General features: G+C 33.9%; 1 protein-coding gene across 2 annotated transcripts in view; it reads left to right on the top strand.

The window, feature by feature from the left end:
* LOC144972936 (Golgi-specific brefeldin A-resistance guanine nucleotide exchange factor 1-like) overlaps nt 1-26,299 on the top strand; it is a 48,579-nt gene that overhangs the window by 4,210 nt on the left and 18,070 nt on the right. For both annotated transcript variants that reach the window (XM_078914771.1, XM_078914772.1), the window contains exons 5-28: nt 178-309; nt 1,504-1,622; nt 3,942-4,050; nt 4,292-4,404; nt 4,832-5,167; nt 6,212-6,391; nt 7,579-7,738; nt 8,555-8,778; nt 9,820-9,918; nt 10,459-10,653; nt 11,144-11,336; nt 12,979-13,094; nt 13,776-13,978; nt 15,100-15,223; nt 15,595-15,720; nt 16,716-16,798; nt 17,008-17,071; nt 17,925-18,097; nt 19,662-19,761; nt 20,507-20,683; nt 21,992-22,059; nt 22,244-22,436; nt 23,143-23,258; nt 23,769-23,988. In XM_078914771.1, coding sequence (XP_078770897.1) covers nt 178-309; nt 1,504-1,622; nt 3,942-4,050; nt 4,292-4,404; nt 4,832-5,167; nt 6,212-6,391; nt 7,579-7,738; nt 8,555-8,778; nt 9,820-9,918; nt 10,459-10,653; nt 11,144-11,336; nt 12,979-13,094; nt 13,776-13,978; nt 15,100-15,223; nt 15,595-15,720; nt 16,716-16,798; nt 17,008-17,071; nt 17,925-18,097; nt 19,662-19,761; nt 20,507-20,683; nt 21,992-22,059; nt 22,244-22,436; nt 23,143-23,258; nt 23,769-23,988 — 3,623 coding nt within the window. The remainder of the gene's footprint in view (nt 1-177; nt 310-1,503; nt 1,623-3,941; nt 4,051-4,291; nt 4,405-4,831; nt 5,168-6,211; nt 6,392-7,578; nt 7,739-8,554; nt 8,779-9,819; nt 9,919-10,458; nt 10,654-11,143; nt 11,337-12,978; nt 13,095-13,775; nt 13,979-15,099; nt 15,224-15,594; nt 15,721-16,715; nt 16,799-17,007; nt 17,072-17,924; nt 18,098-19,661; nt 19,762-20,506; nt 20,684-21,991; nt 22,060-22,243; nt 22,437-23,142; nt 23,259-23,768; nt 23,989-26,299) is intronic.

The following is a 26,299-nucleotide window of genomic DNA, read 5'->3' as shown; positions in this document are numbered from 1 at the left end:
TCAATGTGTTTTTTTTTTTTTCGAAGTACACCCCGATTACACCACACATTTGATTGTTTAAATATTCTCTTGGTCATCTGGTCCAGTAGTTTTTAGCTGGTTCAATATCTTTTGATAAACGTATTGTTTTCTTTTCTGGCACCATAAGTATGCTTATTGTTTTTGTTAAAATAACAGATTTGAATGAGATAGAACCCAACACATTCCTGAGCCCATTCCTTGAAGTGATACGATCTGAAGACACAACAGGGCCTATAACTGGCCTTGCTCTTACATCTGTCAACAAGTTCTTATCTTATGGATTAGTTGGTAAGGATTTTTAAAAAGTTCATTTAAATGCTTAACATTTTGCTTTCTTCATATTTAGGTCTTATCTCTCAAAAGATAATGCACCCAGAAAATACTTTATTTTTTACATCATTAGTGTCTCCACCGGCTGATATGGAAGTAGGTATTAAAAAAAATAACAATCCAGAAAAATGAAAATAGTTATAAAGTTAGTTGTCAAGTTATTATTGCCAGAGGCATACATAAGGCATGTTGTTTGGACAATCCTTAAAGAACTCGATCAGTAGAAGAAAAAGATTATTATTGAATTATGAAAATTCAATACTTTAAGTTGAGTTAGCCTTTTTAGATAGATGTATTTATTTAGGCCTTTTCGTTGTGAAAAAAAATGGATAAGTTTACATTAGAATATTTTGCTGGCTACCATGTCAACTCAGTACTGGGGCAGGGCAGTCAAATTTATTAATCAAAACACCAAAGAGTAAACCCCACAAAACTGATTTAGATCATGAACCATTATAGCAGAAACAAAAGCGTGACAAATAACAATACTTTGCAAAGGCCTAAACGACCAAATGACATTACCGCTAGGTAATAATTAAAAAATTAAGAGGAAGCCATCCAAGTTTATGGTTCCCCACTTACGAGTGGACACCCACTTGTATTTGTTATAACTATCGACTTCAAGGCAGTGGAATAGTCTCACATCTCCAATGAAAAACAAAATAGTGTGGTCTGTGGATTCTTCAAAATTGATGTCACAGTCGAAAAAAGGAAGAAGTAAGAAAGTCATTAATGATTAACTCTGGAAAGCTTTTTTTTGTTTGTTTGTTTTTGTTTTTTTGCTGTGGATTGACATCCACCTTTGTTCAAATGTTCTGTTTAACAAGTCATTAATGATTAACTCTGGAAAGCTTTTTTTTTCTGTGAATTGACATCCACTTTCATTCCAATTTTCTATTTAACAATTCATGCAAAACAACAAAATATTAAATGCGTGGGCTTCAGCAGTAGTTTAAATGATTAATTAGAAAATACCTCCGCAATTACATGGACCTGAAGAGCATAGGTTCTGAATTAACAGGGACAATAACACAATCTATATATATATATATATATATATATATATATATATATATATATATATATATCTATATATATGTTGAAATACTTTGGATAAATGAACAAAACAATTATTTTTTTTCATCTTCACAGATCCGTCGTGTGAACAAGCTGCTGCTGCCATAGAAAATATAGCAGACGCTGTAACCCATGCACGTTTTGTTGGAACTGACCCTTCCTCTGATGAGGTTATACTCATGAAAATTCTTTATGTAAGAAGGGCTTTTATAATTTTGATATTATTTTAACAGGGTATGCTGACTTGCTAGACATCCCAGATTTTCTGGGACTGTTACGGGAGTGGTGTGGGTGTTTTCTGTCAATAATAATATAAAGAAAAAAAATGAATGAAACTCTGCAAACAAGAAAAGAGGTAGATTTACCTTGTGCCAGCTTACGAGTTCGTACCATTTACAGAACCTGTAGAAATTAACATCAGTTCTCTATAATTTCCAAATTTTAGACGTGTAGCATAAGTCCTTTTTTTTCCATCGGTCATCGAAATATCAAACATTAACCCATCTACCATATTAAAAAAAAGCAATTAAAAAACGAGAACAAATATAACTGAGTCTCCCTCCCTCCTCACTTCTACCACCACACCCGTCACCAACTTTGACCCACATCGCTCAGCTATGTCATCGCAAGACATGACGAGCCAGTTAATGCCAGGGGGTGATAGGATACCTTTGACATCCCCTGGTAATTGTAATAAAGTAAACAAATTTTTAAAAATGAATTTGGATAACAACTGTTTTTGTCTTGCACTATTCGTATTTTAAAATAAAATTTGGAATAAATTATGGAAAATACTTAGGAATTCAGTAATTGTCTAATGATATCCTATATTACCCTCTCACAATAAAACGAAATGAACGCGCCTGATTTCTAAGGATTGGACTTATACTTTTATGGGCATATTATTATTGTGTACTTTGTGTCTCTTCTGAAATTTCTCCCTACATTGTTTTAACTTTAAATTTAATGCCTTCCTCTCTCTCTCTCTCTCTCTCTCTTTCTCTCTCTCTCTCTCTCTCTCTCTCTCTCTCTCTCTCTCTCTCTCTCTCTCTCTCTCTCTCTCTCTCTCTCTCTCTCTCTCTCTCTACTTCGTTCTAGGTTGCTTATTGTTGCTACATAACTAGTGGTGCAGGTGTAAGGTGAAACTCATTTTTTCAACTTGAATTCTGGTCCTTTACTGTTTTGTTGCATTAACTGTGAAGCTATTCAGCCGATTTTGGTATCATTTCAAAGGACACAAAACAAGCCTTTTTTTTTTGTTTTTTGGTGTAGTTCATTCTTTATTCCTGATTGTATTTCTCAGAAAGCAAATGATGTAGAATATTTATCAATTTTTAAAATTATGGATACATTTTAATTATACTTGGTACATCAATAGGATATTTAATTGAAAAATATCTCTTCCAAATTTAATTGCAATTGATGCATTCGCATACTTTTTTATCTTACTCGGTATCAACTTTGCTTTTCAGGATTAGACCAGTATAATTTTCACTTCCCTCTATATTTATACTTACCAAAGATGAAAATGATTGATATGAAAATAAGACTTATTTTCATTTCTACCAGCACTATTACAACCATTACTATATCACCACCACTACAACCACCACTACCACCACCACATCACCATCCCAACCTCCACTACCACCACCATATCACTGTCCCTACCACCACGACTACAGCAGGTGGTTGGATGGGAGCATCACCCTTGAATCATATACCTATGATGATCGCATGGGTGTACGATCCGATAGTGATGTCGTTTCTTCTTCTCTTTACTAGCCTATCCTGCTTCTTTGGTTTGTGATTGTATTTTTGACAGGGGATATTTTTTTTTCTGTAAATCTTCTGCCTGTTTGTTCTTGGTTATTTATGATTTAGCTTATGATATCTTTAGGTTATGATTTTGATTTACATTTGTACCATTTTTGTTGGATTGCTTGTTTTTTTTGTTTCAGCGGTCTCTCATATAACCTCAATTGTGTTGGAAGAGACCTAAAGCAACAAACAAAAAAAAAAAACGACTACAACCACCCTCACATCATCATCCCTACCACCACTACTACAACCACCACATCACCATTCAGATCTTGAAAAAAAAAAAAGGTTGCTGATAAAATGGCACCAAAGGCAGCGTATTTGAATGCCATGAAATTTATTGTTCAATCAAATTGATATCTTCAGCTGTTGAAGAAAAGTGAATTTGAGACCTTTACATTGTTGTGGAAGCAGCAACTAAGGAGTTGAGTTGTCCCCACTCACGCAAAAACTTAAGCATCGAAGGGATTATATATTGTTTTAATTCTTGAATTAAAAAAAAATCATCTTGAAAACTCTTTGAATTTGAAAATGGAATTCCTGTAGGAACCCTGTTATTCTAATAAAGGCATTTCTACCATTGCATTTTCACATGGGTCATGTGCATCCAATTAGTATATGTCACTTGTATACTTAAATGGCATTAATTTCTCATTTTATTAGGATTTACATCTCTCTCTTTTCGGTTTCAGGTATTACGTACATTACTTCTTTGTCGTGCTGGTGTGTTACTCACAAACGAGTCAGTGTGTGAAATCATGCAATCTTGCTTCAGGATTTGTTTTGAAATGAAACTCAGTGGTAAGTTGAACTTTTGGGCATTTTCCACGTGCTTATGACTTTTTTGTAAAAGTAAAGGAGAAAATGAAAATGAAATCTTAATAGTTGGCAAAAATAAAGATAATTGATAAAATTTTGCTTTTATAATTTTCTTGGTTCTATTGTTTTGTTGCAAGTTTTGAAAATCTTTCTCTTTTAATTTGTTTTTCTCATTTATTGGCCTTAAATGCTTTTCTTAAATTTCATTTTATGCACTTCTCAGAATTGCTTCGAAAATCAGCAGAAAACACCTTGAGAGATATGGTTCAGCTGCTGTTTACACGCTTACATCTTTTTAAAGAGGATCCCAAGTGGATTGCCAACATGAATAAAAAGGTAAGGTAGTAATGATTACATTCTGAAAGTCACCTTTGATCTCTCCCTATTTGCCTTTGGATTGTAAAGTTTAGGATTTGTCTACCAATGGAGAGACTTGGAATTTCTTTTTGGTTGTGGCTCCTAGGATTATAGATCTCTGTATCATATGATCCATTTTCTGATTGACTTTGATACAGAGGAGCAAGCACAAGCCGATTTATTTCCCCCCAAAAAACAAAAACGTTTTGAAGCGATTAACTTTAGCGAGATCTCCTTTTTGAGCATTATTTTAAAATTGTTTTCTGCTCATATAATATGAATAAGAAATTACTTTTATATTTCTTGTAATGTCATTTTGCTTATTAAATACTTATGATGTCTGTAATTGATAAAAATTGCCAAATTAAAGGTATAACTTATCTTCAATTTAAATTTCTGTTACCAGCTTAAGATGAGAACAGGAGGTGTGGACCCAGGTAGGATGGGCAAGAGGAAGAAATCTCCAAAGATGAAAACTAGAAAAAGCCACATGCAAGCCCAGTCTGCAACAGCAGAACTATCTCATCTTACCATAGAAGAAGGGATGGAATCTGCAGGCACAACAACTCCACAAGAGCAAGACCCTGGTCAAGCTCAAATAGAAGTGAGCGGCGAGCAGCAAGAAGCAATGGACAGCTCCATGTTTGAGCACATTGTACACTCAGAGCGTCTGGCTACCACACCAGGTTGTGCAGAAGAAAATGGAAGGCAGAGTGTTATTGACATTGCAAAATCATTTGAGGTCAGTGTTGGTGTTTTGTGAACAGTTTTGGTAACCAAATAAAACATTTATACAGACTAATCATGTATGAAATGATTCAGATTATCAAAAGTATTCTGTAATCAAATTAATTTTCTTGCTTCTGGTGATTATAGGATTAAGGTCATTTCCCAGTCTTTTCATATTTAGATGAATATTAAGAGTAGAAATATAAATATACTAAAACTTTGATATAACCAACATGTCGGTCGAAGAAATCAGTTAAAAGGAATTATGCATCAAACAGTGGGCTTTAATTGATTTCCTTACTGGAGAGATATATACACTCTTCAACATTCATGAATGTTTGAAACTTGTTTATGGTGACTTGTGTGTTGACCTTCGAACAGTTCAAAAGTGGGTTAAGTGTTTAACTGGAACTGACACTGTCTCCAGCAATATTAACAATCAGGCTTTCAGTGGTCATCTACAAACTGCATTGACAGCAGCAAATCAACAAGAGATATGACAAACTTATCCTAGCCAATTGTGGATGATACAACCAGCACTTTGCAAAGGCTTGGAATTTCATTAGGTAAAGTCTGATATATTAGCCCGTTGGATACCTAGAATGCACACACAAATGCACGATCACATTGAAAGAAGCAGTTTTTGTGAAGTCGTGACTTTTTTTCTTTTTTCAAGACTTAAGTAACAACTCAATGAGACAATTAATTTTTGGCAAGATGCAGATGGAGGTGACTCGATGGTGTCCAAGTATGTCACGCTAATTCATCTTTGATGCGATGCAACAACTGGTGCGTGGTTGGCGAATCTGTGTGGATGGGAACAGTGACCCATGTTGAAATTTAAAATGATAAATGGAAAGGAAATGAACTAAGCTTATTTTTGACACCTTTGTCAATTTCTTATCTTTTATAGTTTTGAAAATATCAGAATGGTGTTTTTCATTCCACCCTTGTACATTCTCGGCATCTTCTGATGCACACAAATGACACTTGAGTTATGTTGATTTTTTGTAGGAAATGTTTTTATTTTTATTGATTGGATAAATCTAATTCACAGGCAGCATCAGAAAATGAAAATCCGCCCACCTTACAAGAAGGTGCTGAAATTGAGATTGTGGGTGATGTGGAAAAGACAGATCAAAAAGTTGAATCTGATGTCAGTGTTGAAGCAGGAGAGTATCCACAACAGCAACAGGATGAAAATTCTCTTGGTGTGGAGTCTGCTACAGTCATACGAGTAAGCATACCCACATAGTGTTGGTGATTTGTTGTTGATTACGATTCCATGCAATTTTAAGTCATTATATAAAATGAATTGGTAACAGTAATGAACGAAATAAAAATAGATATGTGCACATGGGTAAAAGTTTGCAGTAGCGCCCCAGCATGCTTGTTAAAGAGCTTCCAAGACATTGCTGATTTGGAAGATTTTCAAATTCAGATTTGATTAACCGATTTCGTTTGGAATTCCTTCTTTTTAATTTGTTTTACAGTGATTGCTATTGCCAAGTAGTTTGTGTATTCATATTTATTGAATTGTTGACGTGAATAGTTTTAACCCATTTAAGTCATTGAGATTTATAAAAGTATTATGCTACTCTTGTGATTATAGTTTTAACCCATTTAAGTCATTGAGATTTATAAAAGTATTATGCTACTCTTTCAGGTTTTGCCAGATTCTCTCATTTTTTGCCTTTGCAGGTGGCAGAACTGGGGGGGAAAAGTGTGTAAAAGTTAAAGAGCAAGGCTAAACAAGGCCATTATAGTTTTTAAGATTTTGTTAATTGGTTTGCAATCATTCTTTATATGGATTTCTTGTACAAATCTTCCACTGTGAACCTTGACTTTCGTTTTGCAGGTATTCCTGAGCTGCCAACTTCCATTTTTAATTTTTTTTTTTTTCAAGGTATGATACTGGGGTTTTCAAAAATGAATTTAGGATTTTGGCAGGATTTCTAAAATGCCCTTTGTTTCTTTTCTAATTTAGTATGTTGGCAAATCATTATGGATCCAAGTTGGCTTTTTTGTTTTGTTCAGCACACATTGGTAACTTTGTCTAAATATTTTTTAGCCCATCAGACCTTAAAACGGACCACACATTATAGCAACATAGATGCCGAAATTTTCTCAAATTTTTGATAAGCATCCATTGTTTTCAACAGACTGAGGAGTGTCTGAAAGTCGATAAATAACTGCAGACAAATGGCTAAAAATTTACAAATCAACCTTCTCCCTGGAATGCTGTGGGAGGGAGACCTGAAGAATCAACAAACTTGAGAGCAGCATTAATAGTTATGAAAGACTTACTTTGTCATTACTCTGTCTGAATTCTTAGGCTCATAACCAAAAATGAACGACAAAGGTTGCTCAGCATATAAGAAGAAATAGAAAATAGTGACATTCTCATTTTTTGTTCCCTTTCAGAAAATCAACAGTGACACAGACCTGTACACAGGGGATGAGAATGGGGAAGGCGACACTTGTGATGACAATGAGTCAGTGCATTCCACAGACACTACCTCCACTCAGGAGAGTGAGTTCATCAATCCCAAGGGTGTGCGATTCCTTCAGCAAGCTATAGAAGGTGACATTTTCTATACTGATATTTTTTATTTTGATGTTTGAATTGTGTATTCATGGTAGAAATAAGTGAAAGACAGGCTGGCCCACCAATAGGAACTTGCATATTTGATAATTAATTTTTTCCAATATATGTAAATTTGAGAATGTTTACAATGGATTGAAAACAAATAAATTGAGCAATTAGTTTATACTTTGTCCACGCCTGTTGGACATTTTATAAAGCTATTTCCACTTCAATTTTTGATGTCAGGTCCTCATTTTAAAACTTTAAAAAAAAAGAAAATAACTAGAAAACCGAAATCCTTCAATGGGTTTTCAAAATTAGTTAATTTTGATGTCTTTTTATGTCAAATGTTATGAATATGACCCAATACAGGGCCTCACATATATAAAGATGTCATTCAGGGCCATTAGGCCCATGGAGCCAGAGTTTATCCCAGTTTTATGGTGTGAAATGGACAATAGTAATTGCTTTCTACCCTTTGGATAGGATGCTTTAAATCGCAAAGTACTTTCCAACAGATCTAACAGACTCGGCTACCCAATCACTGCTGGGTGGACAGGTGGATCTTTGAAAAAAATCTCAACTTCACCAGGGGTTGATCTCTTTTCCTTAGTATGTGAAGAACCACTTGATGCTTCATCTTCTCAAGATGTATGTTTGAATACACTAAGTGTACAATGTTGTTTGAGGTAGAACCAGACTCAGTTACCTGCATTTCCATATATTATTGTAATTGAAAAAAAATTCTTTCTTTATATTTTTATCTTATTTTGAGGAGCAGCTCATAATATGTGATATAATATTGATCTTCAGGTGGCCATGTACCCCTAATTCCCTACGGCTTGCCTTGTGTAAGGGAACTCTTTCGTTTCCTGGTGTCTCTTACCAACCCACTGGACAGACACAACACAGATGTCATGATTCACATGGGGCTCAGTCTTTTGGTTGTTGCTTTAGAGACGGCGGCCGACCATATCAGCTCTTACAACTCGTTGCTGTATCTTGTAAAAGATGAGTTGAGCAGAAACTTGTTGATGGTGTGTAGATTTCAATCCTCACCCTTTTTTCCAGTTGCTTTCCATATATATATGTATATATATATATATATATATATATTTTTCTTTTCCCCTCTCTCTCCTTTTTTCTTAAATATTTTATCGTTTATGTTTTATCGAGATCTGCTGCTTGAACAGATAAAATTAGAAAATATGTGATGTAATAATTAACTTATACAGTGTGCAGTATCCACAAATTGCTTTAAGGTGTTACACATACAAAGACAATAGGTAACACAAAACACAAATACTATTACTAGTATGTATTTGGCCAGATTTTTTTCCCCTCAGATTAGGATTTTTGTAAACAGATAATGTAGAGACAAATAGGTGATGTTATTTATATTTTACAAGGAATAGGATCTATTGCGTCACACTATGTGCTTTTTGTTTTTGTTTTACTAATGGCTTTTAAAGAAAATGTATTTTGATGAGCAAAGCGCCTTAGGTGTACTCCATTGTTAGAAATATTAAGTATTCTTAGGCTAATTTAATGCACTCTTACATGCTGCATCCTTGGTTTGTGGTTTTTACATTTTACTCAGGAACTGTGAGATTGTAAATACAGTAGTTTTGTCTTAATTGTGTTTCTGGTTAAAAAAAGATTCTGACAGATAACTTAGCATGCTGACAATGTGATCCCTGGGTTCCTATGGCTCTGTAAGCTTTTTAAGCCAATGGACTGTCAATTACAAGCGCTCTTTAAGTTGTTTTTCTTTTTTTGTGGTTTTTTTTTTTTTTTTGCCTTTTTTGTTTTACCCCTTTACATTCTCAGCAGTTATCGTTCGACCCTTTCTTAGCTCCAATCTGATATTGTTAGGGTGAAATGTAGAATGCATTAAGAATTGAAGTATATTTTTTTTAGAATTATTATTTGAGTGTCTTAATTTATTACCAAATTGAGATGGTGGGTATCATGTTATTTTACATTCATAATCAACATTGAAATATATTGAAAAGATTTATTTAGATGTGCGGAGTTATATCTATTGTTTTTTTTTTCTTCCCCTCCATCATTACCAGTTGCTGCAATCGGAAAGGCTGTCTCTATTTGCAGCATCTCTCAGACTCAGCTTTCTACTGTTTGAGTCAATGAGATCTCATCTTAAACTACAACTAGAGGTAAGTCAGCTTTGTCCAGAAAGTTAATTTTGAGATTGACATTGGTTGAAAAAATAATTATAACATGGCTAAATTCATTTTGTTATACCAAGGTTAAAAATAGCTTTCAGTCTCTTGTCATGAGCAATGCAGCGCTACAAAGTGAGCAATAAGGTCAACGTATTCTGGTTATGGGGGGAAAATGCTGAAAGAGGGCTTAAATTCAAATCTTATGATAGTGCAATGCCTAATGCACTCAGCCATCTCAATTTCCCACTCACTCCCCTCCCCCTTTTCTGCCATGCGGATATACCAAAGAAAGCTTTATGTATCATTTTGTGATTATAGATTCTTCAGATTCTTTTTTCTATTTGTGTTTAAGAAGCAAGTTTTGTACTGTTTCATACAGGTTGTCAGATGCATTTTTTTTTATGTTGGTAATTCATATCGTTGTGTGTTGGCTTGGTTTTGTTTAAGAAAAAAAAATGAAGTGTAAGCTGTGCACCTTATTTCCACCATGAAGTCCATAAATGTTATGATTTTTTTTGTCTTCCATTTTAGAACTACCTCCTAAAACTTAGTGAGATTGTGGTGTCAGATAGCATCAAGATCACCTATGACCAGCGAGAGATTGCCCTTGACCTCCTGGTACAATTGTGGCGTATACCTGGCCTTGTCACTGAACTTTATCTCAACTACGATTGTGATTTATATTGCTCCAATCTTTTTGATGATCTCACCAAGCTTCTTTCTAAGGTCAGTTGTTAGTAAAAAGAGTTCTTGTGGTACTCAAAGCTGTAATATTAATTTCATCATTATGGTTAGAGGACAAGGTTACATTTGGGTCAGCAATATTATGGGAATTAAGCGTCTCAAATTGATTTAGATGTTTACTGACTTTATTGTATTGATTCATTTATGTTATTATAATTTTACTATATATATTGTTTATTATTATTATTATTATTATTATTATTATTATTATTATTATTATTATTATTATTATTATTATTATTATTATTATTATTATTATTATTATTATTATTATTATTATTATTATCATAAATTTTAATAATTGATATTGTTTTTATTGTGTTTTTTATTGTTATGGCCATTGTAATGCAGTTTTGATAAATCTACAGAAATGTTTTTGTTTTCTATTTTTTATCACCAGACCAAGATGATTTGAATGATAATAACAATAATAAATTTAATTAAACATTTTGTCTTGTTTCTCCCCCCCCAGAATGCATTCCCAGTGTCGGGTCTGTTCACCATTCACCTGTTGTCTCTAGACGCTCTTTTGACTGTCATTGACTCCATAGAACAACATTGTCATAGTCGCACTCTTGCCAACCCTGCCATTGTAGCAGCCGCTTTGCCAAAGATAAATCTAACATCTTCTGATTCAAATGTCAAAGCGACTGACCCAACAACTGGTGAGAATATTTTTTTTTGTAATATCTGGAATGGGAATTTTTAAACTTTTTCTTCTGCTCTTTTTCAATTTTTTTCAAGCTCTTTGTACAAAGTAAGCATTTTAATCAACTTAGTGACTGATTTTGGGGAGGGGAATTAGATCTTTTCAGTTCTAAGTTATTTTATTTTTGGTTACACAAATTACTTAGTTTTTTAGTTTTTCTCTTGCCTTTCTGATTTCTTTTGAGATACAAATGAAAAAAACCCTTATTATTAACTCCTCCTGTGTGCGATGAGCTATATAAAATCTCCCCCCCCCCCCTCCCCCCACTAATACTATTATGCCAATAATCAATTCTGCTGAGGTCATAACCATGGTGGTATACGAAGGTTTTACTGTATTCGTATATGCTTTAGATATCATAAAGGTTAAGTCAATTCTTTGGTAGTACAGTCTAAGCCAGTATTGGAGACACCACTTTATTGGAACAATTCCTTGGAAACTGAATTTTTTTATATAAAAAGTCATACCCTTTCCAATTCCCAGCCGCTTAATTGGGAAGGCCCGTTGCTTCATGGGAACGAAATTTGACAATGACCGTCCTCATAAAACAGCTTTTTTGTTGTCTTCAATAATTTAAAATGATGGTTCATAAAATGCAAATTAGTCTAACGGGATGATCAGCCAGATGTGTGGTTGTACCGTTCATCACAGGTGTGTACAATAGTATTTACCTGTATCCCCTGTTAGTGTCTATCGTAACAGCCAATTGGGTGTTTGGTCGAACCGTTCGCCATAGTCATCACAGAGATGTGAACAATAGAATTTATCTGTATCCCTTCTCAGCGTCATCTACTGCCATCGTCACGTTCATGGCCATGGGTCATAGCAAACTAGAGACTATTGGTAAAGAGTGATGGCTTTGTTTGTTCCAGACTGTCACCATCAAATGGTTTGTATGTCAATGTGGTGAATGGGTAGACAATGCATTCTTAATCCATTACTTATTTATGCAACCATTATGAGTGGCATATTCATGAATTGTTTTGTGCAGTTTCAGTTAGATTTGTCTCTAATTTTTAGAAGTAGATTACGGTTTCATTTGTTTTTCACTTCACTTCCCTTATCCTCTTTAAGACGTAAAATGTCACTGTCTGATAAACACAGTTTCAATAACTTACATATAAAGACTTCATCAGAAAATATAAAATGATGAAGCTGTTGCAACGATTTGTCCAAGAAAGAATTCTGACCTCTGACAAAGTTTGTTGATCAGATTAGCAATCAAGTGGCTTCTGAAGTAACCCAAAATAGACGTCAAACAAGTCTCTCTGATTATTATGGCTTTAAAATGTGAAAAAAACAAAGAAGAAATGAAACCAAAAAAAATTTAATAATATATATATATGAAAAGTTTAATGCAACCAATACATCTTTCATTAGCAATGGTATTACTAATCAAAAGTCTGGATAAATGCAAAGTGGATTATGGTAAATCTGAAGAATTGCTCAATTTCATAGTCGCCGCTTAATTGGGACGCTGCTTAATTGGGACGATTTGTCGGGAACAGAGCCATCCCAATAAACCGGTTAAGGCTATATTGTTAAAAGATGTATTGATGAAATATATTACATTCTTCATGACTGTTTTATCCCTCTAGTGACAAAAGGCAAAGATGTGCGTAAAGGCCCCATGATAAAGCCCAATAGGATGGTAAAAACATCCAATAAAATCCCTACCAAAGAGGAACTTATAGATCTCAAGCAAAAGAAAAAGGTAATAAGTTGATTGTGTACAGAATGTGATATTAATTTTTGAACCTCTTTTTAACCATTTTTGGTTTTTGCATAGGTAAAAATTGTCAATTTATTTTATTGATTCCTCCTTTTTTTTCAGTTATAAAAATCATTGGTGCTTGATTTTATAATATATATAATGTGGGCATGGTGATATGATTTAATATTCGAACTTCATGGTTTTTATAACGCATATTGGTGCATCAATGTTTTTGGCTAGATAGAATTGATTTAAAAAAAAAACACACACACACACACACACACACACACACACGCATACTTAAACAAAAACAGAAAAACAAAACTGGTACATCATACTAAAAACGTCTTTTCAGACTGGAAATGTCTCTCCAGACTGGTGAACACCTATATTTTGCTGAATCAGATAATGTTAAAAGAATAATTTACTTTTTGATCAATACTTCATTCATCATCTTATCTCTTCAATTTTAACATATTTTTTCTTTACATTAACCATCCTATTAAGTTCAGTTTTGGTTATAAGATTTTTGTGGTCTTTTATTTTATGTTGTAAATAGTTATCTTTCTAAATATTATTTATTTTCTATTACCATATTCAGTTCTATATTGTGATCAGTGTTATTGTGAGGATTAAAAAAAAAGAAATTGATGACTGTATTACCTTCGCAATTATTTGCAGATCTATCAAATTGGCACAGAGCAATTCAATGTGAAGCCAGCCAAAGGTCTTGCATACCTACAAGAACAGGGCTTGTTGTCATCACCCCTCAATCCCATAGAAGTGGCTGCTTTCCTCAAAGAGAATCCTAGGCTGGACAAAAAGATGATTGGAGAATACATCAGTGACAAGCGGAACAAACTGGTGCTGGAGGCATTTGTGCAGTGAGTTTGCCCCCTATTCTATTCTCATCGCTTGGTTTCAGTTCCAGCATAGCCATTTGATAGGCCCAGTTTATTTGATTATTTTTTGTGTGTGATTATTTATGCTACTGGATTGGTTCATGTAGTGGTTAGAATGTCTTAGTTCCTTAAAATTTGATGAAGCCAACCTCCTTTCATACCCACTGAAAGTTAAAGCCTCGGTCAAAGAAACCTTTTGAAATGCTTAAGTGTTGGCATTTTTCTTTGTCATAAAGGATGAGAGACATCAAATTTGGAACTGAGGCCTTGACAAAAAGACATCAATATTAAGTTATTCATAGTGTAAATGAAATGATCTAGCTTTCATCAGATTATATAAATTGAATGATGGCAAATGATCCAAAGTCTGAGAGGCTGGTATCAAAGGAATTGCAGGAATAGCTTTTCTTTTGGTGCAAGTTTTTCAATGTTAAGATCATTTTTTGATTATTGAACACTAGGACAGGTGATTAAAAGCAGCTCTTTCAATAGTTTTTCAAATTTACTTGATATTGATGCTTCTCATTTTTAATGTTACCGAAACGAAAAAAATATGAACTTTTAGTACCCTTAAGCCATAGGGGTGTAAAAGAAGGTTGTCTTTGTCTAAATTTTTTTTTTTAAATTACATATTTTAATAAAGTGCCTAACGTGCTGCATGTTTCCTTTACATTGTCCCTTTAAAAACGTTTTAAGTGACATCATATAACTGCAATATTTTTAAAATTATTATATTTTTTTAATGGCCTAGATGATGAGAAATGGTCTGCATATATAAAAAAATATTCCAATCTATACTATGTGATGTTTAGGTTTGTTTTCAAAACCAAGTGACAATCATTGTGTGTACCTTACATGAGAAAAGAACCTTTTTCTTACCAATGAGAATGACAAAAGTTTAGAATTTTAAGTGTAGTTAAATGCTTTTATTACCAAAAAAAAATATGTAAAGCACTTTCAACACACCAAGTGGATATTGCACTATATAATAGTTATTTATATATTTATTTTTTAATATGAACTTACAACCCTTTTCATTTTCAAACTAAACCATTCTTTATTCCACTTTATTTTTAAATTTCTACATTTAAAAAAAATTCCAGATCATTCAATTTTGAAGATCTTCGAGTGGACGATGCCCTAAGAATGTACCTGGAATGTTTTAGAATGCCAGGAGAGGCGCCTGTCATATCCTGGTTGTTGGAACATTTCTCAGAGCATTGGCATGTAAGTTGTATTGGATGGGAAGGAGAAGGGAAGGGGCTAGGCCTAGGACAAAATCATTTCTATATATGTTGAGGCACCCATTTTGTTGCAGCATTTCTTAAAGCAGAGCATTGGCCTATCATTTATAATGAAGATGTGTCTAAACACAGATTGCTATGATTGTTTGTTTTTGACCAAAGTTTTCTTCTATTGTTGTTATGACAATTATTCAGTACACTGGCGACAGTCGACAATCAACATATTCTCACTCCAAATTCTTTCCTCTAACCAGAGTGATTTAATGATTTAAAACATTGAAAAAATATTATCACTTTTGACATATTTTCTTTAATTATATATCTATCCATCCAATGTCTGCTCATCCAAACCAGAAAAGTAATGGAGAACCGTTTTACAATGTGGATGCTGCTTTTACATTGACGTATGCTGTAATCATGTTGAATGTGGACCAACACAATCACAATGCCAAGAAACAAAACATTCCCATGACATGTGAGGTATGTAATTTTGCTGCAGGTTATGTTCCTTTATTATAGTGTAGATGTTGTAGAACAGTTCAAAAGTAAGAAGTCATGGTAATGCGCATATTTTAGGGTAATCTGGGATGCTTCTGAAGAACTGAAAGTTGGAGCTGGGTTTTCAAACGCTTGCCAACCACTGTGAAACAGTAAAATATCAGACAATATAATGCAATATCTGCTAAATGTGCTCAAAACTCTCAAATGGGTATTTGAAATATGCAATGATGACAAAGCTATACAGATATGAGATGATTTCCATGAATACGAAAAATGGAAATTGTGCAAAAAATGCAACAACTAATAAAACTATTTGGTACTCTTTTATATTCTTGTACTCTTACTCATTCAAGTAATGGCCATGATGCAGTATATGTTTGAAAGTCTGGGAATACAGTAGCAACCATCTAATTTTGACTGAGGACCTGTTTAAAGATGGTCTCTCTTTGCTAATGGGATCTGTTGGATTCAACCATTTGTTCACATTGTGTGGAAGCATCAGGTGAAGTCAAGCATCTGGTGTTGCACTTCAGGGTTATGTGATCTTACTATAATTTTGAAACTGTCCTTGAATGTGGGGACAGCGAACTTCACATGGGCTGGTAAAGATAGAATTTAAGCTATCAGACTCGGATGCCTGTATAATAAATGTTTTCAAAAAATTTAGATTCCTCTGTGGGTAGGATTCATAAAGTTATTTCAATAATTCATAACATTCAGTTATCTTATATTTTTTAATCAAGTGTGATAGACACCTCCATATGAAAGAAACAGGGTTTGGATGTCGAATCAAAATTGATTAATAGGGACAATGTGAATTCGTTCTTATGCTCTCTTTTATCAAGCCTATCGCCTTTTTTTTTTCCCCTTAGGACTTTAATGACCCAAAAGTATTGCAAAAATTGTTTAACTTCACAAAATCATGTCCTCAACTAACCATCCCATAATGAAATATACATTTTCATGCATTTCAGGAGTTCAAGAAAAATGTTTCCAAAGTGAATGGAGGTAAAGACTTTGATCAGGACATGCTGACTGAGTTATTCCAAGCAATCAAGTAAGTCTCATTGGGGAAAATGAATAGTTATAGCTTAAGTAATTGATTGTCAAGTTTTCGTGACAAAATAAGGAAGTTATTTCTTGTTATTGTTGTCTTTTTTTTTAAGACGGGGAGGGGGAGTTGGAGTTGTTAAACTTCATTTTAACTTATATGTAAATATGATTTAAGCCAGTTCATTCATCTCATCTAATCAATTTTTTAAACAGAAATGAAGAAATTGTGATGCCAGCTGAACACACTGGGCTTGTAAAAGAAAACTATCTGTGGAAGGTAAGGCATATAGCATCAGTGAGTAACTTGATTTTTATCATGTTATACTTTACTTAGTGGTGCTTGTCTGTCACCCATTAATGAGAAAATTTTGGAAATGGATATTAAATAACAGGTACAAATTTTTGCTTTGACTTAAATATTTTTGTGGATTTTATTTGCGATCAAAGAGAATGTAGTGTATATAATTGTCTCATTATCTTTCTTATTGATGCTTTAAAAAATTACCGTAAAGTTTTTCAGGTTCTGAAAGACAAACAAATTAGAATAGAATAAATATGAACACTTGAATAGCCAAATTCAATGGATTCACTGTTCTCTATGTACTTCCCAATGCTTTGTTTATTCCCCCAGTGGGCCATATGGAACAAAATTCCATTTCAGATAGTACAAGTTGTGGTCTAGTGGTTTGACACACGCCTTTGGGTCGGAAGGTCCTGGTTTTGAGTCCGACTCTAAATTGTGCATTGTTGAGTCCTTGGAAAAAAGTCCTTTACTGAATTCTCTCACTGCACTCTGGTATAAAATGCGTACCTGACCGATAACAGCACTCTCCATCAGAAAAATTTGCAATACAGCCTAATAGGCGTCATGTCTCATCCTAGATTTTAATTGTTGCTGTTGGCTAGAGACCACTTGTAAAGCTTTTTGAGCATGTTTAGTGGATATTGTTCTATATAAAAGCTCGACTTTTTGTCCTCTTATTCCTACAAAATCATTCAGTGTCTACATTCAGATACTTCTTTACACAGTAGTAGAATTATAATCAGTAATCAAGTATTATGACCATACTCTAAAACTTTTTTTCTTTTTTTTTTTTTTATCTATTCTTTTTCTTTCTTTTTTACTTTAGGTTCTTTTACACCGGGGTTCTTCCAAGGAGGGTGTGTTTGTCCATGCCCCAACTGGTGCATTTGATCATGAGTTGTTCTCCCTCATCTGGGGTCCAAGTGTGGCAGCTTTGTCCTTTGTATTTGATAAAAGTGGTGAAGAGGCCATTGTACAAAAGGCTGTCTCCGGATTTAGGTGGGTACACTGGTATTATTCATTTTGCAATGTATCGATGTGTCCTACCCAATGCCTAGGAAGCAATAGCATAACACTACAGAAATTGAGATATGCTCAAAGGTCATGGGTTCTGAAGGATTACTGTTTGTTCATGATAATGGGACACTAGGTAACATTATGGATAAGGCCTTGCACAATAACTTGAGCGAACAGGATTCAAATTAAATTTATTAATTTTTCTCTTTCTATTTTCTCGGGTAAGATTGTTAATTCTAAATTCTCATTTAAGCAAAGCATGTGATTCTTGCTGTCTTAAAAAAATTTTTCAATGAGTTACCTCAATGGCTGGATGATTAAGGCATTAAACACCTTGAGGTCCCAGGTTCAAGTATTGCTGTCAGCATCTCGTTCCCTCTTCCCTGAGAAAAAAACTTAATCCTCATTACTCATTTAGATTCACTTCACTATGGCTGACACCTTGGTTGTTTCAGTTTACCCATGAATGAGACACTTCCTCCTCCTCCTCCTCCTCCTCTTCTCCTTCTTCTTTTTCTTCTTCTTCTTCTTCTTCTCTTCTTCCAGTTCACCTTTGGTGTATTGTCACAAGTTTTACATAAACGATATTCAGCATGATATAGTTATATATTATATAGGACTCTTGCAAAGTGATCTAAATCATGTGCTTCAACCGCGTCTTTTGTGAGGTTATTCCAAAGTTGAATGGCATGACCTTTTAATTTTGAGCTTGGTGTTAGGTATCGTTGGTCCTCACCCCTTGTTCTTGAAATTGTTGGTCTTGGTTGGAGTTCATTAGTTTCGACTTCTATAAGACCTTTGCTCATCTTTAAAAAAAAATGTTACTTTAGCTCTTTTTCTTCTTTCCTTGAGTGTTGTCCATCCCAAGTTCTTAACAATGCCTTGCACTGTTTTTCAAATAACAATCTTACACCAGTGCCTGCTCCTAATTGCTCAAAATCTAAAATAAAATCTCACATTATTTTAAAGATATTAACTTTAATATTACTTTTTAATATCTTGTTCATCTTGACATTTTGAGGTGGTGAGTCACATATTGTTTTATATGAGAAGGCCTGAAAAATTTTTAAACAATTTTTGTTTAATAAAGAATGGGTTTGAAGAAAATCTCAGAATTTAAGAAAATATTTTTAAAACAATTTGTGCAGTAGCATTTTATTTTGGCTAGACATCTTTCCAGTTTATTATTATCCTATAATTTCTCCTCCTTCTCTCTCTCTTTTTCTATCTCTCTCTCTCTCTCTCTCTCTCTCTCTCTCTCTCTCTCTCTCTCTCTCTCTCTCTCTCTCTCTCTCTCTCTCTCTCTCTCTCTCTCTCTCTTTTTCTTTCTATTTCACTCTCTCTCTCTCTTTCTCTCTCTCTTTCTTTATTTATTTGTCTACTTTTTTTAATGAATATTTTTTTTTGATAATAAAATTGCAGATATCTTTTCTCTGTCCATTAAATGATAGAGTAACGGTTTTCATTATTTGCTAGAAATAAATTCATTCTTGTTTATTTTCCTTTGTAAGGATTTTAATTGTGTTCATGTGTTTCTTTCTTCCAGAAAATGTGCCATGATATCTGCTCATTATGGAATGAGTGATGTGTTTGACAACCTAGTTATCTCCCTTTGCAAGTTTACCACACTTCTTAGTGCGGTTGAGGTAATATATTCCATTAGCTTTTAAATGACCATCGCAAGTCAGTATGTGATAACATTTATATATAACTAATTTCTCAAATCTGGAAAAATTTTACAAAAATGTGAACAAAATTAAAATGTGCTTAAAGTGGCCTCAGTGTTGATGTTTGGATCTTTTTTAGTTTGACACATTCAAGTAATGAGAAACGATGTATTTTGAGTTACAAAATAGGTCTTGAGCTTTGAAATTACATCCATGCCCTTCTGCTCTGCAAACCTGATCCACCCCCTAAGTTATGGCATTTATTGTAAATTAATGCTCCTCCACGTACTGAAAACTTTTGTTTAAAGATTTTACAAAGAAAAGAGAGTATAAAAATCTAAACTTTAAAGATTCACTTGTAAACTGAAAACATAATTCCGAAACACTCAACAATATTAAGTTGTGCAAATAAATTCATTTGTTTTTATTTTATTTATTTAAACAATATTTTTTAAAATTTTGCATTTAATTAATTTTTTTGGGGGTGGTATTTTAACATCCGAAAGATTTATTTTCCTCAGACTTATTTTATTGAGACAGTAATAATTCTTAACTTGGTTGAGTTGTTTGGTATAAGTTGTTTCTTCACTGCAATTTATCTGAAAATGATTCTATAACTCTTTTCCAATATTTTATTATACTTTAAAAATAAATACTTTTCACTTTAATCACCACTTATATTATTTTTATTTTTTAAATTTTATGTCAATCCCTGTTTCTCAAGAGTCCTGAGTCAATCCCAGCATCGCTTGGTATAAATCTGAAGGCCCAGCTTGCTGCCAGAACAGTTTTTGGTCTAGCTCATCGCCATGGAGACATTTTGAGAGAAGGGTGGAAGAACATAATGGACTGCATGCTGCAGCTGTATAGAGCTAAATTGTTGCCAAAGTCTATGATTGAGGTATCGGTTGATTGAAATAATGTCGCAACGGAAAAGGCTATATAACATTTGACACAAAAAGTCTTTAAAAACTGTGGAAGGATTTTGTTTTAATCAGTTTCTCTGGGTATGAATAATGGAAATAATCAAAAAACAAAATATTATAACTCTGTCCACGCCTTTTCAACCCTCCGAGATGCTATTTATTCTACTCATTTGGTGCCGTTCTTTCAATTTAAGGATCATTTGTCTTTTATCAACTCAGAGTAACTGATAACAGTCAGAGCATCACTATAATTCTTTTTATTTCTTTATATTGAAGTCTTTTTATGTTGAACATTTTGAAAATAGTATTTTCCCAAAATCTCATATGAATAACACATTACACAAATTGCATGCATAGATTTGGTACAAAGTTTTCCCTTGATTAATTACTTTCACAATGCACATTGTCACTGACATGATTCACAACGTAATTTCTGCATTATATTAGAGTGAGCCAGATGTTAGAGATTGAATTACAGCTTGAATCATGAAATTTAGTTGAGCTCAATATTGAACTATTACATTAAGTCCATATAGTTTCTGAAACTGTGAAAATCTAAAGTTGTTTAATTTTTATCATTTGGACTTAAACTCATGAATGAAAATTGAATAAATTTGTCCCGATTGCCCATTCATGTGAACAATATAGAGTTAAATTCAATTCTTCGGCATTTGGCCCTCCCAACACAATACCATGCTGAGACCATGGGTCTCATATTTGGTCCAGATTATTGATAAAGATTAGAACAGAGCTGTTGCTGTGTTCAATACTATAGGAATAGCTCATTGTGTTTTTAATGTTGATACTTTTCTTTAAAAAAAAGAACAATTTTTAAAATCATGTAAGAGGATATCTTTTGGTGTTTTTGTTTTGTTGTTGTTGTTGTTATTTTTTTGTCTTTTTTTTTTTTTTTTTGTCTTTTTTAAAGATGTATTTATTTTATTTAGTCAGTGTTACTTTATTTCTACAGTCACATAATTTACCAAGATTAGCATATTGTCACAGGTACATTAAACAATCTGAGACGAACAGTCATTTCAATTCTTAAATACCTAAGATTTAAGAACATCTCCTCCCGATAATTAAAAAATATAAATAAAGGAAAGCAATAAAAACGAAAGAATGGCTTACAGTATGCCATGAAGTTTGTGATTGTCATTTTATTATTAATTTTTTTTAGAAATTTGTATATATGGTAATTAATTGATTAATTTATCTTTTGGTCATCTTTTGTCAAATGATTCAATGTTTTTTTTTTGTTTTTTTTTTTTTGGTATTCTTAGGTTGAAGATTTTGTTGATCCTCAAGGCAAGATCTCTATTATAAGGGAAGAAGCCACCTCTCTATCAAGGTAAACAAGGATCTTGTTTAAAGTTGTATTTGTTTTAATCATATTTTATGTTAGAATCTTTTATATTTGTTAGGAAGAAACTATTTCAAGATGACAGATTGATTGTAAAGCAACCATTTGAAAATTATTCAGGACAGATTGAGAATGATAATCATATGTGTTTGACTCCATTGTAAAACTCCAGATCAGAGAGTGGTGTGCTGAGCAGTTTTGTGTCCTACTTCTCCCTCTCTGACACATCAAGTAGCAAAGCTCCCAGTGTGGAGGAGATAGAGGCTGGCAAAGTGGCCGCTGTCTGCGTCAAAGATTGCCAGCTGGACCAACTTGTCACGGACAGCAAGTTTTTGAGGGAAGATTCACTGCAGGAGCTTATTAAAGTGAGTGAGACCTAAGGGTCTATTTTGTTTTAAATAGTACCTATTGTCTTACATGCATATAAGGACTAATAAACTCAATGCCATCCTTTTTTTTTCTTAACTAGAAAGTGTACAAGCGGAACAGGGTGAAAATTTGAAACTAAAAAAAAAAAAATTTGGATTTTAACAGATGGCATGTGTTTCAAATGGCTTCACATTTTTGTTACTGCTATATTTTAATCAGAAACACGGATCTAACTTTTGTAGTGAATACAAATAAAAAATTCGTACAGAAATCATCTTTTCTAAAGTGGAATAAAACATAGTGATCTTCTGTTTGTTTGATGAGAACTAAAATGATTTTGCTCTAAACCTTTAACTATTGGATTTTTATTTTTATTTGAAACCATCACAGATCACAGATTTCTGTCTTTTAAAAATTTGTCAATTGTAATGGACATATATTTGTGTATTGAATACAAAAAAAATAATCTGATTTTATTTCTCACTTTGTATATTCAAACTGATGTTGCTTCAAAAATGGGTGATGTCCTGCACTGACTTAGCACATTTTAATTTAATTTTTGCCAGAGAAGTCTTACTTCAAATATCGATTGAATTCCAAATGTCAAATGTTTCAAACTTGAGTATATCCTTGGTCAGTGAACAGCAGAGTTGTCAAGGCTTTATGAGTACTTAACCTTGTCTCCTTTTTGTTCATTGCCAGGCCCTAGTATCAATTCGTCATGGTTCAGAAGACCAGAGTTGTATCAATGGCCATTATGATGAGGATGCCTGTGTGTTCTTCCTTGAGCTCCTTGTGAGAGTGGTCTTGCAAAACAGGTAAGTGGAATTAATGAGTTTTACATGTCATTTGAAAGAGATTTGAAGAACATAAGCTTAAAATTGTACTAGCTATGTTGATTGCGTTAAAAAATCTTTGTTTTGGAATAAAAAATGTTCAGATTTTATTTTTAAAAATGGACAAGTTCTAGTAGAGGTTTTTCTTTTCTTCTGATCTCTATGTCCATCAGCATGATTGGATAGCTTGGTCTGTTAGATCTGGGGGAAAATACTTTGCAATAGACCATCCTCTGGTCTAAAGGGTGGCAAATAATCATTACGGCAGAAACTGGAGCAAATCCAAACTTAATACCTATCAAGGTTTGCTTTCCTTTTTTTTTTTGTTGCAAAAATGATAATTGTTCAAGATTTTGTTTTGAAGAAAAAAAAAAAGTTTATAAAACGTATACATTAAACACATGTCTTGAAAAAGTTTTCTGGGCCATCAGACATGTTAGGAAATTTGCTTGGTAATTTGTCTTTTTAAAAATCTGTTGTTTTTTTCTTTAGAGATCGTGTGGCCCCAGTATGGCAGGCTGTGAGAGATCACTTGTACAACATCATCATCAACAGTACCAGCCACTCCTTCCTGCTGGAAAGGGCAGTTGTTGGATTGCTGAGGATTTCCATCAGGCTTCTTAGACGAGAGGATATTGCACCACAGGTCCTCAGCTCTCTCAGGATTCTAATCATGATGAAGCCTAATGTTGTGCATAGTATCAATAGACAGGTATTGTGGTCGTATTGAATCATGATTTTCATATGCAAATATAAATTAAATGATAAAAATGCTGAAAACTTATATAGCACTATAACTCTGAGACACCAGACTCTAAGCGCTTAAATTACAAATTACTTTGGCTGAAACATAATCATTCACACACACACACACACACACACACACACACAAATATATATATATATATAAATTTTTCTTACGTTCTCATCAATTCATTAAGGACCGATTTCTAATTATACCTCATAGCCATAACTCAAAGGAATATTCAGGGCTGAGAATCTTCCGCCTAAAGGCGGATTTCTGCCTAAATGGTAGTTTATCTCCGCCCATCCCATCACATTTCCTCCTTTTTCAAATTTGCCGTGTCAAACATTTTCCTCAAAACCACAAAATCACCATTATGTCATGTCATATTTTGACACCTGTGCTCAGTCTCGTGAAATTTAGTGACGGTCCCGTTTTTATGACGTTGGGCCAGACAGTATGGCACCAGATATCACAATAGACACAGAAGACCAGTAGTGTTCTTTGATTAGTTAGTTGATGGTTGAAGGGAAGGGGGGGGGGGGACAAATGGGTCTGGATTTTTTTCCCCTGTTGTAGGTACCTATTGCCTTTTAAATCTCTCTCTCTCTCTCTCTCTCCTCTCTCTCTCTCTCTCTCTCTCTCTCTCTCTCTCTCTCCTTCTCTCTCTTCTTTCTCTCTCTCTTTTTTTTTTTTTTCCCTTTGCCTTTCTTTCTATTTCTGTTTTCTTCTTTTTTTTTTTTTTTTTGGTTATAGAATTCAAAAGGTCAATACATAAGTTATTCTGGTAAAGAAGCTCTCCTCCTCCTCCCCCCCCCCCCCCCTCTCCTCTCTCTCTCCTCTCTCTCTCTCTCCTCTCTCTCTCTCTCTCTCTCTCTCCTCTCTTCTCTCTCTTTCTTTCCTTCGCAACCACTTTAAATCATCTGGTATATAGAGATGATATATTAGAACAAAGCAATGGTGGTTGGCTTAGTTTAATCTTTTTTCTTTTTACCTTTTGACTATGGCTTTAAATTTGAGAGATTCTTGGGTTGTATTTATAAGCTGACTAACTACTAGGTTTCTTTGCTTGTGTTTGATCGATAGACCGAGAAATGTTCCTCCTTTTTGACAATTGCTATTATCATCACTGAATAAAAAGACACTCACCAAAACCACTACATCAACATCTCTACCACCACTACTATTACAATCACCACCACATCATCATCCCTACCACCACTACTACTACAAGTAGCACCACATCATCCCTACCACCAGTACTACTACAACTACCACCACATCATCAACCCTACTACCACTTCTACAACCACCATCAATTCATCATCCCCACCACCACTACAACTTCAACCACCACTACATCATCATCCCTACCACCACTACTATTACCACCACCATCACACCATCATCCCTACCACCACCACTACTACAACTACCACCACACCATCATCCCTACCACCTCTACTACTACAACCACCATCACATCATCATCCCTACTACAACCACCAGATGTTGTAATTACACTTTCAACTTTTGAAATTCCACCGAGTCGTGTTAGAAATTGCTGCGAGACAAATTTTGGATCGCATCTCAGTAAATTTTAGTGAAATTCAAATTTATAGGCTATGGTCGCATGGATGGGTCATGATCTTCACGATGAAAAATTTCCTCCTTTTTTGTGACCAGTCATTCTCACCCCTGAATATTTTAAAGTAAAAAGAAAGTAAAAGATTTCCATCATGCTATTTTGTTAAATTAGTTTTGAAAGCACTTCTTTTTTTTAAGCTTGAAAGAAGTATTTTCATAAATTTCAAATATCCAGAGCTCTAATTCATGGAGCGGACTACGACGATAGTCTGAGACTATATCGGTAGTCTCTGACTAAAAGGCGTAGTAAGCTATTCATGAAGCCGGACTACGCGAAGTCTAAGACTAAACGAGGGACTAAACGGGTGAAATTTACACCCACGATTTAGCAGGTGTAAATATCGTAGTCTGGGACTAAATTTCAAAATCATAATATTAATATGTGCTATACGCTGGTGGAGTAATTGTACTGCGATTAGAACAATGCTCCCCGACAGTTTTTGATTTTATTTTTATTTATTTATTTATTTATTTATTTATTTATTTATTTATTATTATTATTTTTTGGTTTTGTTTTCTTTTATTTTATTTTCTCGAAGATTCAACAATCCCACATACACTCCTCATCTTGTCCATTCCAAACACTTTCCAAGTACACATATTGTTTCATAGTAACTTACTACTACTACTA

Source organism: Berghia stephanieae, chromosome 5 (assembly GCF_034508935.2).
Source record: "Berghia stephanieae isolate SIO BIC M18660-M18661 chromosome 5, UCSD_Bste_1.3, whole genome shotgun sequence".
In the NCBI taxonomy this organism is placed as follows: Eukaryota; Metazoa; Mollusca; class Gastropoda; order Nudibranchia; family Aeolidiidae; genus Berghia; species Berghia stephanieae.
Note: the sequence above shows the minus strand (reverse complement) of the source record. Positions and strands in the feature narration are given on the sequence as shown.